Here is an 18,303-nt window from a genome sequence, read left to right as displayed (position 1 = left end):
GAGAGAGAGAGAGAGAGAGAGAGAGAGAGAGAGAGAGGTGTTATATAATTTTATGAACATATTTACTCACTAAACCCAAAGGAGAAAGGAGGTGGCTGGGTCAAGCTGCACAACCATTTGGTTTTTGTGTGACCTTGCCCTTCTGCCTTATTTCCTCCCCCCTTTGTTCCCTCCTGTCAGCTGTCCTTGCTAGCACTTCGAAGCCTCTATGAGCCTGACAGCCCTCTCTGAGCCTTGGTGCCGTCTCCGCTTTCCTCCTGCCCTATGCTTGGTGTCTAGAAGTGCAGTGTTTATCTTTTGAATCCGTTTACTCAGTATCTACTGTGTCTTGGACACAGTGCAAGGCTTACAAATCCACAGACAGCCAAGTCTGACTGGGTAGAGAGGATGAGGAGACTGAAGTGGGTTCGAGTCCTGACCGGGTATCTTTAGGCAGAACTGAAGGAAAGGGTGGGTGGGTATACAAGTGCAGGAGAGCATTTCTGATGGGGAACAGTCTTGCAAAGTCACTGGGTGTGAGTGAGCATGCAAGAGAAATGGAGATCGAAGGCCAGAGTGTCTGGAGCCCCAGCCCTGTGGTGTAGAGTCCCTCCCTCATTTTAAAACATGAGATTCGGTTTCCATGATGGTTAATCTCCACAGGATTTAAACAATCATTCGAACATACCTCTGGCATGTGGTGAAGCATTTTCAGAGTTTAGCTGAGGAGTAGCTTGGGGAGGAAAGTATTTATTTCAGATTACAGTTCTCAGATCACACTCCGTCACTGAGGGAAGTCAGGGCAGGAACCCCAGGCAGGAACCTGGAGGCAGGAGCTGAATCAAGGCCTCCAAGGGTGCTGCTTATTGGCTTGCTCTTCGTGGCTTGCTCGTTCTGCTTTCTCATAGCACGCAGGACTACCAGCCTGGGGGTGGCCCTACCCACAGTGTGCTGGGTCCTCTCACATCAGTCATTAGTCAAGAAAACGACCCACAGGCTTGCCTACAGACCAATCTGGTGGGGACATTTTCTCAGTTGTCGTTCCCTGTTCCAAATGACTCAAGCTTGTGTCGAGGTGACATTAAACTGGTGCTCCCAGGAGGAAGAGTCACTGTGAATGTGGCAGCACCATCCCAGAGCCTGGGCTCCTGGGCTGAATAAGGAGACAGCGAGCTGAGCAGGAGCATTGTCTCTGCTTGCTGATGTCAGGGGCATGTGACAAGCTGCCTCATATCCCCATCACAATATCTCCCCCACTGTGATGGACCATATTCTCCCACTGTGCAGCAAAATAAACCCTTGCTTACGTTGTTCTCAGATATCTCCAGTCACAGCGACAGAGAGTAGCCGGCACAGCCCTCACTGTCCTCTGTGACCATCTAGTCTGTAAAGTCTGCGCAAGAGCACCAGAGCCAAGCGGTTTACCTTTTCTCATCATGTCTGTACGATGAAGAGGTCCGGCCACTGGTCCATATAAACATCTTAGAGGATGTTGGTCCTGCGGCCCCTTTCTTCACGGTGGAAGTCCTGGGGGAGTGGCAGAAAGACCTGCAGAGGACAGACACACTGGGGTTAATGATGTCCCTGGGGTTTCTGGAACTCTGTGTCAACAGCAACAGCTCAGAGGGTCAGCTCCCTTAAACAATCCAGGGCTTTGACACTGTGGGGGTGCTGGGTCTGTTCCCAGGCAGAAATTCCGATGAAGCCTGGCCCCTTCCTCAGAACCTTGCATCCCATTTTTACAAGGGTTCGTCCTTTACTGACAGGCAGGGGCCTCTGCCTTATGGAATCATGGTTTTCTCACTGGTGTCAAAAACACAGAATCAGTTTGGATTCCATCTCAAGTGTGATATACTTGAACAAATTTTAGTTGAGGTTTGGATACTAAAATTCTACTTCTTTCTCTTCAAAATTGCTTTACTGTTCACAGAAGTGACCTGTTGGAGTGAAATATCTTTTTTTTTTTTCCTTAGTTTTTGAGGCAGTCTCAGTTTGCAGCCCAGCCTGGCTTCAAATTCATGAATCTCCTGCCTCAGCTTCCCAAGTGCTGGGATTGCAGGGAAGGGTTGTCCCTAAAGTGTACTGTTACCTATGTGGGCTCAGCTCACAGCAGCAGAGCTTGCCAGGAATACTGCTAGAGATGTGATCAGCAGCATGTGCCTAGGAGCTCTTAGCAGCCTGGCTTCCGGGATCTGGAAGAAGGAGATGGCAGGCATGCAGTATATCCAAATTCTTTGGTTTGGGTTTTGGGAAGGGCTTCCTTGTCTCTAAACAGCATCCAAATAAGCTATTATTGAGTATTTTCTACCTTCATTTTCTTTAAGAAAAAATATTACTTCTATTTTTTCTTTTACTTTTATTTATATGTATGCAGCTATGTAGGGGCTTGTGCACTTGGGTGAAGGTGTCCAGAGAACAGAGAAGGCCTTATAGCTCCTGGAGCTGGGGTTATAGGCAGTTGTGAGCTGCCGGATGTTGGTGCTGGGAACCAAACTTAGGTCCTTTCTGTGACATCTCTCTAGCCCTCTACTTAATAATTTTCTAGAGAGACAGAAACACAGAATATCATAAGGATAACAATCCAACGTGAAAGGTAAATGATACTTAATGCATTAAAACCAAGGAAGGCTGAAGAGTGACTCCTTCAGTGTGCATGGTTAATAGGACTGTTATTAATGATGAATGTAAGTCTAAAAATAGTATTAGTTAACTATACTGTATTCCCTGTTACATGCTTGGTACTCCACACATATAGTATCTATCCACAAAGCATGAAACTATAGTCATGTAACTATGTTAGGACTATGCCATGAAAACCTGAAGAGCAGGTAGTGGTGTAATTTCAAGATAACCAATGATACTTTCTGCTTATGTCCAGAGCAGTGCTCTACCCTTGAGCTGTGTCCCCAGCCCCTGGTTACCGTTCAACTCCCCTCTCCTATCTCTTTCCCCAAACCCGCCCCTTCAGAGCCTGCCAAACACAGCTCCTCCCCCAGAGAGGCTCAAGACCACTCCCACAGGGTATATAAGCTGCATCCCAGAAAGCAGACACGTGGTTCTTCCGGTCTCTCCTCCGGATCTCCTCTCTGAGGGGCTGGGGAATCACCTGGGAACACTTTACCCATTAAACCTGGGCTTTTCCAATTCGGTCTGATTCGGTTTGATTTGGAGTGCTGTGTTGGTGGAGAGTCCTTCAGGGTGCAAAGACTTACTGGCTACTTTTAGGAAAGGTGAGCCATGCTTCAAGTTCCTGTTTGTCTTGAGTTCTCATTATCTCTGCAGTGACCCATGATGAGCTCTCAAAGCTGAGTCAACAGATCTGAGTGGGGACCAGAACTCTGAATCTCTATGGCGCTCCAGGGTGAGATCAATACTGAAGATGACATTGAGCAGCAGGGACTCAGAAGAAGGGGTTGGCTTTTTGTCTGTACCACCTTGATAAAGTCATTTAACCTTTCTAGAGCTGAGTGCTATCATAAAATCTGTTTCCAACTCTTCCTGGTTTCGGACAAATTACTTAAAATCTTTCTCAGTTTGGCATTCAACACATTGAAGGATGAATCTAAGAATATGGTTGGGCATTACAGGCTGGGTTTATAGGAAAAGGCCTGGGAACTGGGCTCTTCTGAAATCCCTGGGTGGGCACCAGAGAGAGAAGCCACAGAGGTTAGTGACCAGTGCAGATGCAGAGGTCTCCCTTGGTCTCGCAGTATAATGGAGGGAGGTTATGACCCACCTGCATAGACTCCCTCCACAGCTGTAGGAAGAGAGGAGACTGAATCTAGGCTGGGTGTGGCACCCCTGAAACCCCAGCACTCGGGCAGTGGAGGCAGGAGGATCAGGAGCGTAAAGCTATACCCACTGAAGGTACGACCTAGAACAGCGCCCAAACCCACTGAAGGTATGACCTAGAACAGAGCCCAAACCCACTGAAGGTATGACCTAGAACAGAGCCCAAACCCATTCTTTATCTAGGTGGCCTCCAGGAGATCAGGGTGATTTGGTGTGAGTTGAATGTGTTACATCATAGAATAGGATTGGCTTGAACTTTGTGGAGTTATTTCAAAGTAGACTTGTAGGCTCCTCTGGCTCCTCTAATTAGCCCCCAAAGAGTTGGGGGTGTAGGAGAGACAAAAAGAAGCTGTCCAGCTGAGGATGGGTGAGCGGTAAGTTAGACAGCAGACAGCTGCCACACTATTGGCCATTGGCCAGACTTAACAGACACACCATAGAAAACCCAAGTCCTCTGAAATAATTCAAAATGAAGGGGCTGTAGTGACCTGATGTCCTCAGGGCGCTTTTCAGACTGGGGGTCACTAGAAGGCACCTTGACTCCGTTGTTTTAAGTTGATGTAGAAAGAGGAAATGAAAGATATGTTTATTCTAATTAACTGTCTGAAACCTACTGGAAAGGGCTTACTTGCTGCTGAGGTTATTCCAATAAGCAGATTTGGAGTTTTCTACCCCAATTTTCTTTCATGAAGACAAATCGTTATTTAAAATCTGCTAAGTTCACCGTTAATTAAAATGAACAGAGTTGGCGCTTTTTAAAGGCCACAGTATACAGATCCTATTTTCAGGTTTCAAAAGAAATGTCTGGAATTCAGACTGTGTCAGCAGAAGTTGCTGAAGGTTGCCGCCCAACCTGAGACAGACCTTTCACCTTTTAGTAAAGGGTCTCACCTCTCCCCACCGAGGCAGGGAGGGTTCTTTTGAGTTGTCATCAGTGAAGTGACAGAGGAGCAGGAGAAATCTTGGTAAATTTTGAAATTTTGAATCCCATGTGGAGGGGCTGTGCTAGACTGTTGGCCGGGGAGAAGACTGGTCTACTGCGCTGTCCAGTGTCCTGCAATGGGCGACCTCCACAGAGCACTGATTCACAGCTGCTGGTGAGTGTGGACTGAAACCCACAGACCTCAGAGACCTGCTTCTGGACAGGGAGATGATGGCTCAGTCAGAAGTGCTTGCCCCGTGACCTGAACCTGATCCCTGGTGTCCAAATCCAGGCATGGTGGTGTAGGCTTGTAACCCTGGCCCTGGGGCGGGGAGGCAGGCTGATCCCTGGGACCTGCTGGTCTGCTTGGCAAGGTTCAGGCCAACAAGAGGCCCTGTCTTAAAAAACAAGGTGGATGGCTCCAGAGGGCGACACCTGCAGCTGACCTGTGGCCGTACATGCAAGCACATACCTACACATGCATCTACGCACAAAGACATAGTCCTCAGCTTTCAAAGAATGCAGGGGTCAGCAAGAGGGGCACTTTCCTTGTCTCAGGAATTGGTTGAAGCCCTTTCCATGTCCAAGCCCACCTCACTGTTTCTGTTGCTTCCGCTGCCACGAGCCCCTCTGCCTCGCTTCCCTACTGGGAAGATGTCCCTTTCTATGGAGCTTTCTCTGATGGCCCTGAGGGGTGCCACTCCTCTGAATAAGCAAGGCAGGATGATCCTGACTGTACATGCCCCCTCTTCCCTGCTAGGTGGGGTGTCAGCCCAACATGCCAAGTGCACAATTGGCAGGAAACAGCTCTGCTGCTTTGACAGCGCAGGAGATCATCAGAAAGTGTGATGGTTGCCTTGGCTTTGGCCACACGTTTCGACAATGACAACTGGCATGTCCTCAGTCCTTCCCTTAGCTTAGGGTGTTTTGCACCTTCTGAGTTTATATTTGTTTGTTTGAGACAAACACTAGCCTTGGACGAGCTGTGTACCAGAAGACGACCTTGAACTTCTGATCCTCCCGCCTCTGCACAGTTGGCTTTTGGGTCCTGGGGACTAACTCAGGGTCTGAGGAGAGCTATGCAAGTTCTCTATCAGTAGAGCGACAGCCCAGCCCTGTGGATCGTCTATGCTTCTCTTCCCATCTAACTGCCGTTTCCTCTCTCCTCTCATTAACTTAGAAAGTTTAGATTGCCGACTGAATTATTGTTCAATATGGATCTTTTAGAAAGGGCAGCATGGCCCAAGAAGATGAGCACGAACAGCAGATGGTCCAGCTGTTTGTGTGCCTCTTGGCATCGCCATCTACCAACTGTGTGACTTTGAACAAGCCAATTAACAGCTCTGAATTTCTGTGTAAATATGGAAAGAAAAATCCCTGACCCCTGGTGGCTTGGAAGATAAAGCAAGCAGTATGTGCAAGGGAACCTTAAGTGTGTTTGCATGTGATAGGCATATACTACACATTGCTTTCCTTCATTTCCCTCCCCACTACAAACTTAAAAACAAATGGAGGGAAGAAAATCCAATTAAGTTGCTTTGTACCTGAACACAGAGCAAATCGATTCTTTCCTGTCCTATGAGGCTGGTGGCAGTCAGAACTATTGAGATGGCAAAATCAAAATACTTCTTCATTAGCACTAAGTTGTGACACTTGTCCTGAGCAAGAGGACGGGGAAGGCAGTGCCACTGAGTGTGGTCATGTGCTGGAGACATCTATGGGAATTATTGAAAAATTCTGGGGCTGCAGGCTGGAGAGATATCATGACACTTAAGGGCACTTACCAAACTTTTAGAGGACTTGGGGTCAGTTCCTAGTACCCATATTATGGGCTCATAACCATCTGTACCTCCAGATCCAGGGGATTAGATATCCTCTGACCTCCTAGGATACCCACATGCATGTGGTGGGCTTTAACTCACTCAGGTACATACACATGCAACACAAATATAGATAAATAAATACAAATAAATCTTAAAAACATTCTAGTGCTTGGTCTTTCAGGCCTGGCCAATCTTTTCATGTTCAACATGGCATTGTTATCGACAATGTGCACACTCAAGAACACACAATTGAGTCACAAGACAACACACACACACACACACACACGCTAATTATAAAGTGAGTTTATGATTTTCTGTTCGGCCACCCTCATAGCTATCCTGGGGTGCACATGCCATGCAGGCTGCCGGTTGGACATAATGGCTTGGGAGGTGAACAGGCTCCAGGTTTGGGTCCCTGACATTATCCCCCTCCTAAAGCTGTGTCCAGGTAAATAAATACATAAAATACACAAATAAATAAGTACACAATGAATGAACTCCATGTGCTTGCGTCACAGTACTAGTGAAGTGAGTGGAGGACTCGCAGGAGTCAGTTTACGCCTCTCATGGAGTCCCAGTGATCGACCTCAGGGTGTCATATGTGGGAGCAAGCATCTTTGTCCTGTGAGTTTGTCTCCATGGCTCCTATCCAGGTAATTCTGAGGGGTAACCCATGTGTGAAACCCTGCTGCAACCTCTTGGGTTCTGAATTCACTTAGGTGAAAGCCACTCCAGACGCTTCCGCTGGACTTGCTCTACAAGGGCAGGTCTACGCAGTGGCTTCTGGGAGCTGGAAGCTCACAGTGCTGGGCCTCAAGGGTACATCTGCAAGTATGAGTGAGATATGGAGCTGGGAAAGAGCAGAGAGGAAGCAGTTTTCAAATGTCAGTGGCCTGGAGCTATGTGTATAGGACACTCTTAATGCACTCTGCTTTATTGAGTGAGCAAGCAGGAGTCAACGAAACTATTTAACACATAATTACATGCTTAATCTTGCATAAAATTATCACACTAATGACATCACAGTCACAATGCAAAAGGTCACTCTAAGCACAGGCATTTAGGGTTGCTTCTAATGTGTGAGGCTTTATCTTTGCAGACAGCAAATTATACATTCTCTCTGTAAGGGTTGAGTTGTTTTGGCTCCGGGGCCTTTGGAGGAGAAGCCAAATGCATGGCAGTAATTTTAGATCAAGTGATTTAGTTTAGAAAACATTATTTATTGGGAGCAAATTTTTTAATACTATTGTGATGTTTGCCTCCCAAATCAACTATATACTTTATTTTAGTTCGTTTATTTGAGTGTCTACTTGCCAAGCATTTATTAAGGTGTCTTGCATGCCTCAGACTACTGCCTGCTGTGAACTCCATGACACTAGCCCTGCCCTAGGCACTGTGCTCTTCAAGGAGGCATCAGAAGAACAAGCAGCCTCGTCTTCTACTGGCGCCTGAGCCTCATTTTCCTGGGGGTTGCTGGACCTTCTCAGTGTGTCTCAGATAGTTATTGTCTCTCCACATCTTACCACACCCCTCAGCTTTGCTTAATTTTACATTGATTACATTCCTCTTAATTTTTTTTTTTTTGACTCAGTGGCCAATCCTTCCTTGGTTCTTTCTAGCTGTGTCTTCCATCACTCTCATGGGTTCCTATTTTCTGCTCTTTCATTCAGTGTGGGTTTCATCTGGAGATCTGAAAGACTGGGTAATCTTGATGGTACCTTCTAACGGGAATAAAACTTTCCTCCCACTTGGTGTCTAGAAGATGGAGCAAATGGCCCCATTTGCCACTTAGATGGATAGTTAATGAGCAGTTAATGGAGAGCTAATGAGGAAACTGTGTGTGGTTGTCTCCTTGACAAGAGTCAGACAAGTGTCAAAGTATTTCTCTAGTGTTTACTGAAAATGGTTTTTTAATAGCTGGGTGACCGCTTCATGGAGCCTTGTGCCTGGAGATGGTGGCGATCACTTGCAATGTATAGAAAACTATTGTTCACATAATTATATGTTTGACTTGTGTTTTGGAAGGCTATGAGCCCAAGTTAAATAATGTACCCGCCCTTTGCTTGGCTCATAACGAGCTTCTACTTAGCAGTTCTGGGAGTAGTTCATTTTGTCCCTGTATTACTGAGCCCAAAACATTTCCTTTCCTCCTGAGTCTACACCTACAAGAGATGATTGGTTGGCCTCTATTCTTTTATTTAGTTCAGCGTTTAGTTCTTCATCTGACATGTATATTGAAGATGTAACTACGTGGCAGGCCCTGAGTTTGGTGTTGGAGATGAACTGATGAACATAGCCAACACCACCCCATCTCTTACAGAGTTCTCAGTCCAGAAAAGGGACAGGTCAAGTTAGACACTGCACTGCATGGTTGTCCCTAGGAGGAGATGGCCAAGCATGGTCTTGATGAATGAAGTATGTACACTCTCCCATCTCAATATCCACCAGAAATGGCCATCTCCAGGTTCAGTGGGAAGAACTCTGAAATTGGTTTCAAGTCAAAGCCTCAGGCCCTTGTATAGTGATTATGTTACCTAAATACATTGTTAAATTCCCTGAGCCTCATTTTCTTCATCAAGAATACGGTAGTAATAACAGATATCAGGCAGGATTGCCACGGGGCTGATTGGAAGTAATGTCTGGCATTCAGCAGGAGCTTAGAAAATGTTAGGTTTTTCCACTTGGAGGAAATGGCAGATTTTTTTTTTTTTTGTTCAAACTGGCCATATCAAGCCATTATGTGTGATTCATATCATCCTTAAAAAGTTCTTTTCAGAAGTGGAAAATACATTTCCACATGATCTTAATTAATCCACTATTCCATAATTCATTTCCTAATGAGCTTTTCAAGTGGATAATGACAACTGGTCTTCATTTTGATCCCTCTATGCTACATATTTAAATCCAGCTTAATTGTTAGACATTTCACTCTATTGGGCATCACACACATACACACAGCTGCTGTAAGAAAACCTGCTCATGACTCATGTGAGCTGCCTCGATTGGTACAAATGACACATTCATGTTGCAACTGTCACTCATTCAACGATTTCAGCTAAGAATCAAGGGGAGCAAGTGCTAATGGGAGCTCTTTCTAGAGTACTGGAGATGGCAATGCAGACATGAAGAGTGAGGTACTTCTATTTAACTATGTGATGGACACATTCATTCAGTCCCAACAGGGACTCTTCATAGATCTTTACTTACCAGAGAGAAGACTGATATTCAGAAAAGCAACATTTTCCAGACCACACAGTACAAAGCAGTGTGCAGCAGAACTTTATTCCAAGGCAGTTCTCCTCCAAAGCCAAAGCCCTTTCATCCTGTGTGTCTTTGAGCAAGTCACACACCCAAGTCCACATCAAAGGAAGACAAGCTGTTTGCTGAGTATTGTGGCTATATTCTTATTTTTTCCTTGAGTACTACATTTTTCATCACGTCAAATTTGGGAGGATAGCAGAAAAACAACAACAGCAATAACAAAAAAAATGACCCACAGGAAATAAAACACAGTGTTCAGAATGGGGGTAGGCAGGCCCATGTAGACTTTACTAATAACCATTATGGCAATAGATGAATTTGTTATTTTTCTATCTCTGTCTTATATGAAATGAGTATAACAATAATAGGATTTTCCTCATAGAACTTTTGTGATAAATGAGTTAATGTGTTACATGCTTGGTAATAAGATGAAATAATGTTATATGTAATACATTCATGTAGGTAACTGCATATATGCGACATGGCTATCTATAAGCTGTATGTGTAAAGGTGGTGTGACATTATGCATGTGAATTAATGTATGAATGACATCAGCAACATCAAAGCATTGTGTATTGTGTTTATATGGAGTGAGTTAAATACATGTTAAATTGACAAGAGAATGGACTTAGTTTAAAAATTGACACAGTTTTATATTATGCTGGTTAGTGCTTGTGAACTCAATGCAATCTCAAGTCTCCTGGGGAGAGGGAACTTGCCTGAAGCAATGCCTCCATTAGATTGGCCTGTGTGCATGTCTACAGGGCATTTTCCTGATTGCTGGCTGTTGTGGAAATGGCCCCACCCACTGCAGTCAGTACCCTCCCTGGGTAGGTGGTCTTGGGTTGCATAAAAACAAAAAAATAAGCTGAATAAGCCATGAGGAACAAACCAGTAAGCAGCACTCCTCCATGACCTCTGCTTCAGTTCCTGCCTCCAGGTTCCTGCTTTGAGCTCCTGCCCTGACTATCCCTGGTGATGGACTGTAGGCTGTAAGCTGAAATAAACCCCTTTCTCTCTAAGCTGCTTTTGGTCATGGGGCTTATTACAATAACAGGGAAGAAAACTAGAGCAAATGTGTTTGGTAGACATTCATGAATCTGTAATATTTTTGTGAACCAAAGAGTTTAACTAGGACTAACATAGGTAAGGAATTACTTATAGGAGCACGGTCACCTTACTAGTGGCTACACCACTGGAGAAACTGTTTCTTCCTCTCCCAGCTACCATGTACAACCTACAAATCCTCAGGGAAGATCTCCATGACAGAATAACAATGGTTCGATCTTGGAGCTGCCCACAAGACAGGTTCCACAAAACCCACCCTCCTCTTGCTCTTACATCCTTTCTTCTATTCCATCTTCCAAAGTATTTATTGAGCCTCGAAGGAGAGATGTATGTGACACAGATATCCTGTTTAAGGTTGAGCTTTCAATGGCCGCAGCATGGTTACTTGCTAAGAGTTTCTTCAGTACCACTGCCCACAGCAGGAAGAAGTTTCTCTGACTAAACCTGACAGTAATCTATGGGTATGTGTTGGTTTGAGTGAGAGTGGGCTCTATAAGCTCACGTACTTGAATGCTTAATCACTAGTTAGTTGATCTGTTTGGGAAGGAGTAGGAGGTGTGGCCTTTTGGAGGTGTGTCATTGGGGTGGGCTTTGGGGTTTCAAAAACCCATGCCAGAACCATTCCCTGCACCCCCCTCCTTCAGGTCAGGATGTAAAGCTCTCACCTACTGCTCCAGCACCATGCCTGTCTGTTTCCCATCATGATGATCATGGACTAACCTTCTGAAACTATAGCAAGCCCCCAATTAAATGCGCTCTTTTATAAGTGTTGCCTTAGTCATAGTGTCTTTTCACAGTAATAGAACAATATCTAAGACAGGTCATAAGTATATATAACAAACCTTAATTTTTTCAAGGAGAAAGGAGTGAAGAAATGGATCTGTAATGGAGGCTCTTTCACTCCTGTTTGTCATACATAACATGAGAGAATTCAAAGAGTGAATCAAGTTATCTTTCATCTAAAAAATATTTTATTCTTATTTGGAAAATTGCCATTAAAATCTGCTCCTGTGAGTTACTTGACTTCGAATCTGTCTTTGGTTAAATATAATTTCTATTTTATGTTCTGCTGATTTCTTCAATGAAGTGCTCAGCAATGCTCATGGGAAATCCAGGGAAGTCAAGCGAGGGGAGATTTAGCACCAAATGGGAAGGCAAATAAAAGCCAGTGTTGATCTTGGCAAATGACTTGCACAGACCTGTGTAGGACAGAGTGGAACTTTGTCTTGCTGTCAACCTCTTTTGCTTCTTCCACACAGCTTTGCCTGTCTCTGAGCCTCTTTCCAAAGAGGAGCTAATGATGTGACTATGGGAAACTTTAGATGTCACAGCAAGTTGGTGAGAGATACTTTGGGGCCAAGGAAATAGGTATTATGGGTACCACCCTGACCACCACAGTGGTCACCGAGTGTTCTGGGATTAAGCTTGTCCACAGCCTCTTCCAGTAAGGCCTCTGACCATGCTCATATGTGTAAACGATCTGTTCCTAGTGTTCTTGGCCTCAGACTGGGTCTGTCATGATGACTTCTGTGCTCACCGGAAGCACAAAGATTGCTTTGCTTTGAATACTCCTGCCAGCTGAGGAGGTGGCGGTGAGGACCTAGGAGATCTCGAGGGAGAATAGCCGGGTCCGTGCTCCCTAAGTGCTCTCTTGTAGTCAACGTCATTACTGGTACAAGCTGGTCAACCCCTCCCAGTCTCAATCTGCATCTATAGACTGGAGCTATTAGTATGGCCTTTTACATTTATTGTGAGAGTTACTGCAAGAGGCTAACACTATTTGCAGCTATTTTAGTTCGTTTGTCTATACCTATTGTTATCATTTCCAGCATCCTCTAAGCTGCTTCTGGGGTCCCATGGCTGTGCATGTGCATTCAGGCAAAATGTCTAATCACCCCAGGGCCTTATGTCCTATGTAATCTGTGCAGAGCATGGCCACATAATCTACGCAAATGCATGGAGTGGCCATGTAAGCCCCTATACGAATGTGCGAGGTTACCCTTAAAAGCAGACTCCACCTGTTGTCTGCCCCCTTTCCACCACACCTCTCTTGGGCACTGCTCACTCTCCTTCTTCTCCTTTTCCCCTAACAACACTCTTAAAGTGGGTTTCCTTCTATCTTATGGTCCGTTCCTGCGCTTAGTAAATAACACCCATTTATTTACATGCACACGGAAGATTGTGTTTATGTTATAAACACAGGTATTTACTTATACTAATATAGATAACAGGTTGAATTAATTGCTATGCTATTGACTGGGGATTTTAGAATTCAGAAAAATTATTAACTGATTATTACCATTTTATTATTTTATTGTAAGAAGAAGGTGTCCAATCCCCTGAAACTGGAGTTACAGACAGTTGTGAATCACCTGACTTGGGTGCTGGTGACTGAACTTGGGTCTTGGGTCCACTGTGAGAGCACTGTGCCCTCTTAATGGCTGTTCAGCTATCTCTCCAGCACAGAGTATTAGCTTTTAAAAGCCAAAAGATATAGCAGAGATATTTTGCGCTAGATGTCAATTTAAAAAAATATTACGTGTATTTTATGTGTATAAATGTTTGTCTGTGTGTCTGTATGTGAACCACTAGTGTACAGGGCATGAAGAGGCCCCAAAGACAGCTGTGACCTGGAATGTGGGTGCTGGGAACTGAACCAGGGTCTTTTGCAAGAGCACCAAGTGCTCTTAACTGCTGAGCCATCTCTCTAGCCCCAGAGATGCCAATTTTGAGAGTGGATGCTTTGTTTTGTTTGTTTTATTGGATTGCTTCTCTTCCGGTTACAGACAAAAGGCCATTCAGAAGCAAATCAGTCCAGAGGGAGAAGCATTCTTTTGCAGAGTGTATCAGTGTGGCTTTTTAGAGCCCAAAGGGCAGTGGGCAGCTGGAGAAAAGGGCATTTTAATTTCTAAGGCTATTTAGATGCAGTGCGAGGTGAGACTGTATTTAAAGATAAAGGAAAAGAAATATTCTTCTTCTTCGATGGTGCCAGGTCAAGGCAAAGCCTGTTCAAATGTTTGATTCTACGGTGACAGGCTGTTGAGAAATAGTAAATAGACAATCAATCTTTTTCTTTTTAAATCCATATCTTCACAATTGTCTGGAAGATGCTGATGAGATGATGATTCAGTTAGGAGGGAGTCAGCAAACGATCCAAATGACTGAAAAAATTTGACTAAAGAGCTCAAGTTGCCTACATTTTGTGGCATATGGTTCTGGGCTCTAAATTAGGAACTTACTATCCAAAGGACTAGGAGAAACCACCTATGAGGGAGAGCAGCTGACAGGACTCAGGGCCTAGAATTCTCTGTCCCTTGTTCCTCAACAACCTACCCACTTAGGAAAGGCCACAGGCATCAGGGACCAGAAGCGATTGGTTTCATGCCCCACTCTCTGTGCTGTGTTACTGGTGCTAAATAGTCAACCTCTCTGAATCCCAATTTCCTTATAATTAAGGCTGCAACGTTTATCTCCAGTAATTGTTCTGCTTCTCAGAGAGATGTGTTGAGAGCCGGGAAATTTGACTAGCAGGAATGAACGTAAATTCTTCCCCCACTTCACCCCCAACCTACTGCAAGAAATGAGCTGGTCATTATGCCCAACATCTGCCAGAAACCAGAACCAGAGAGCTGTCAGGTCATGGAGTTGGTTTCTGAGGAAAATGGACTTGAGCCAGCAGGGAGCAGTTACTGAGGCACTTAGAGGAGTCAGGTGCATGGAGAGAAAGAGGGAAGTCAGCTAGACAGAAACCAAGAGGCACCCGTCCTTCCCCCTCCTCACTCGCTGTCTGGTCAGTCAGCCAGCCTGTTGTCAATACATCCTCATCATATCTGAGAGAAGCACCCGACCAATCGGGAGCGTGAGAGCCATGGTCGTCACTTTAAAATCTCGAGTAGCTGCATTCAGAATTCAGAGAAGTGGGGGAGATTAATTCTGATAGTGTATTTTATTTAGCCTAATGTTCCCTAAGTATTAGCATTTCAACATACAATAAAATTACCTCTGGCACAGCGTACCCTTTAAACCAAGCTTTGAGGTTTATTGTGCTTTTATACTTGTAACTACTGCACTGAAGACTCACCACATTCAAACATCAGTGCTACTGCCTGGGGTTATTTTAGAATCTGCAGTCATGACTGTATCACTTTTAACAACAGCAATCAAGTCTCCACTCTTTCCACGTTTGCAGTAGGTCCTGTGTTTTACATGAATCCCGTCATCCACTTGATTGTCACCTTCATGAGGTTTAAAAGCATCCTGGAGACAAGTCTGGGTATGTTCTTGATGGGCTTTCTGTTGTGATAGTACACATGCTGGTGGGTAGGTCCTGGCGGGTACAGCCAAGGTGCCCCATGGCGGGTGGGGGACAGAGATGCCATACAGACAGCGCTCAGTGAAGAGTTTTATTTGGTGGTGGTGGGGGAGAGTGGGGAGAGAAAGAGGGAAAGAGAGAGGCAGAGAAAGGGGGGGGATGAGGGGCTCAAGAAGTGCGCACCCTTCGCGGGAGGAAAGCAGAAGAGAGAGAAATGGGCAGAGTTTTCCTTTAAGAATAGGCTTCTACATCAGGGCATAGGGTGGCACCAAAGGGCAGATCAGAATCTGAGTCACAACACCAATGTTATTCATTATGTGGCATTGTTTAGCATTTGAGAGAAACACGAGGCACAACAAAACCCACTCTAAGAGTTTATTAGGGGAGAGTAAAGAGGAGGTGTGTATGAACAGGCCTACTGGAAGCCAGCAGTGTGGGAGAAGGGGCAGGGAAATGGGTGGAATCTGCTTGTATGGGCCTCTCCCCGCCAGCATGTGCATATGGGCCTACTGAGTTACTCCACTCATGTGCATGTGGTCACACTCTGCACAAATTACGTGATCACACAGCGCATGTCTTACGTAGGACATAAGGCGCTGGGATGACTAAGCATATTGCCTGGCTGCTGGATAGTGCATGCCTGGTCATGTAGCTGGGGGAGTGGCTAGGAATCCTAACACTTTCTGGATTAGGTTATTGAGGTGGAAAGACTTACTATAAAAATGGGCTACAGCACTGCATTTCTGGACTGAATGAAAAGCAGAGGAGGAGCTCAGCTTCAGCATGCATCTCTCCCTGCTTCCTAACTGTGGATGCCACATGGCCAGCTTCCTCAAATTCCTGCCTCCATGACTCCCCTGCCATGGTGGACTATCCCCCGGAACAATGAGCCAAATGAACCCTTCCTTCCTAAGCTGCTGTTAGGTAGTTTGCCACAGCCGCAAGCAGGCTAATAACCCTATCAGGTATGTGTTAGCACTCACTTATATTTGCAGAGCTTAGGAGAGATTAAATAGCTTACTCAAGATCATGTCTTTTTTTTTATTTTTCATTTTTGGAAAAACTTATATTCTCTTATCATATATTGCATCCTGACTGCAGTCTCCTCCATCCCTCCAGATCCTCTGCCTTCCTTCAGAAAAGAGTAGGCCTCTCAGGGATATCAACCAAACACAGCAGAACAAACTCCTATGAGACCAGGCACATACCATCACATCAAGGCTAGATGAGGCAACCCAGTAGGAGGAAAATGGTCCCACAAGCAGGCAAAAGAGTCAGAGACAGCCTCTGCTCACATTTTTAAGTGGAAAAACCAGGATTCAAACACAGGTCAGTTTGATTCCAACTCCCATCACACTCCTTCTCCCAAGTTACTGCATAGTCTCCTGACTGGTTGGCTTGCTTGCCTATCAGGATGTTTTGATAAGACTGTGCCAAAATAACCACTTCAAATTTTATTATTTATGTTTATTTTATCATCATTACCAAATAACTTACATTGCAGCCATTCTGTGTGTGTGTGTGTGTGTGTGTGTGTGTGTGTGTGTGTGTGCTCATGCATGCAAGTGCATGGGCATATATGTGCATGAGGAAACCAGAGGTGAACCTGAGGTGTCATTTCTCGGACATCATTCATCTTAATTTTTTTTAAAGAGTCTCTCACTAATCTGGAACTCCTGAGGTAGGCTGGGCTGGTAGGCCAGTGAGCACTAGGGAGCTACTTGTCTCTTCCTCTCTCATTCTGATAGTGCAAGCACAGGCTACCATGTCTGGCTTTTTTACGTGCGTTCTGGGGATGGAACTCAGATCATCATGTTTCCAAGCAAGCTCTTTACCAACTGAGCTGTCTACCCCAGCCCACCCCGCCCCCCAAACACTCTCAACCTTCAGGGAAACTTGAATCTAAGCTCTTCTTTCATCACATCCACGAGGAACTTTGAACCACTCATTTCCTCTGGAGCCTGAACTTAAAGGATGCTTTGGGGTGAAAAAGGCACCAAATTGCTGTGCTTTACAACAGCTTATTATATGCTATAAAGAACCGGAAGAAGAGAGGGTCCTACGAGCCCCAATACAAGCCAATAATCAATGTTTAAGGAGGTAGAAATGTTCTGCTCTGGTTTGATCACTGCATACTGAATAGTAGTTATTGAGTTATCGTACTCTAAATACATAAATTATTACATGCCAATTTAAAAATAAGATAATTTAAGAACATACTGTTGGAAAAAATATCCTCAAAAGGAATGAGATTTTATGAGAAAGACTAATCATAGATGTAGGGCAAGGAGTGTGCGAGGTTAATCATACCAGGTATCAACCCTTCTGAGAAAGACAGTGTAAAGAAATATTCTGCAACAGATACCTGCCAATGAAAAGAAAATGTGGGAGAGGTAGCTGCCACCTGAGGATATGTCCTGGATGTCCCTCCTGAGTCCCCAGCCAGGTCCCCATTTCTAAGGAATTTACTCAGCATTGGAACAGTAGGTAACCAGAAAAACAAGGTAACAGATCAACTAGAAGATGAATGTGATGCTCATGCTTTGTAGGACTCACTCCAAACTATAACTGTTTGGGGTGTTGTTATAACTATTACAGCATCTACCTGTTGTTAGTGTCACAGAAGCCTTTCGTCACCTGACACTCTCCCTTCTCCATGTATCAGCTGCATAGTCTCCTTGGAATATCCTAAATGAGGAGTTGCCCAGCCACTGGTTAAATGCCTCTAGGGGTAGAGAACTCATGGATACAATCCATCCCATTGTTAGACATTCTGTTTAGATGAAAATATTCATTTAATGTGAGCTGGAATTTGTCTCTTCAGAATCCCTTTTCTGCTCTAGCTATACTCTAGATTCTTTTCCAGATGTTTTAAAACAGCTGTTCGATCTTGGTAACACTGCTTCTCTGTGAACTGCATGTACTCCAACTGCTCTCCCCATGGTGTGATCTTAATTCCTCTTCTTATTCTGGTCACCTCCTCAGACCCTGCTCTGATGCTTAATTTCTCTTTCCTAAGGTACTATGGGAATTCTAGTATCTGTTATTTAGTGGTACTCTGTGTATTTTAATTAATGTAGGTGCTATACACTGCTATAACCCTCATCCACTGATGAGGAAGCTAAAGCGGAGAAGTTATTTGCCTT

At 44.7% G+C, this 18,303-nt stretch overlaps 1 protein-coding gene across 1 annotated transcript in view; it reads right to left on the bottom strand.

Moving 5' to 3' along the window:
* The window catches only part of Kcnmb2 (potassium calcium-activated channel subfamily M regulatory beta subunit 2), a 294,634-nt gene that overhangs the window by 32,207 nt on the left and 244,124 nt on the right, over positions 1–18,303 (bottom strand). The window contains exon 2 of the mRNA XM_028872638.2: positions 1,405–1,527. Within this exon, the coding sequence (XP_028728471.1) occupies positions 1,405–1,460 (56 nt within the window). The 5' untranslated portion in view covers positions 1,461–1,527. The remainder of the gene's footprint in view (positions 1–1,404; positions 1,528–18,303) is intronic.

This window comes from Peromyscus leucopus, chromosome 6, assembly GCF_004664715.2.
Source record: "Peromyscus leucopus breed LL Stock chromosome 6, UCI_PerLeu_2.1, whole genome shotgun sequence".
Lineage (NCBI taxonomy): Eukaryota > Metazoa > Chordata > Mammalia > Rodentia > Cricetidae > Peromyscus > Peromyscus leucopus.
The sequence above is the reverse complement of the archived record's forward strand: the minus strand, read 5'-3'. Positions and strand labels throughout refer to the sequence as shown.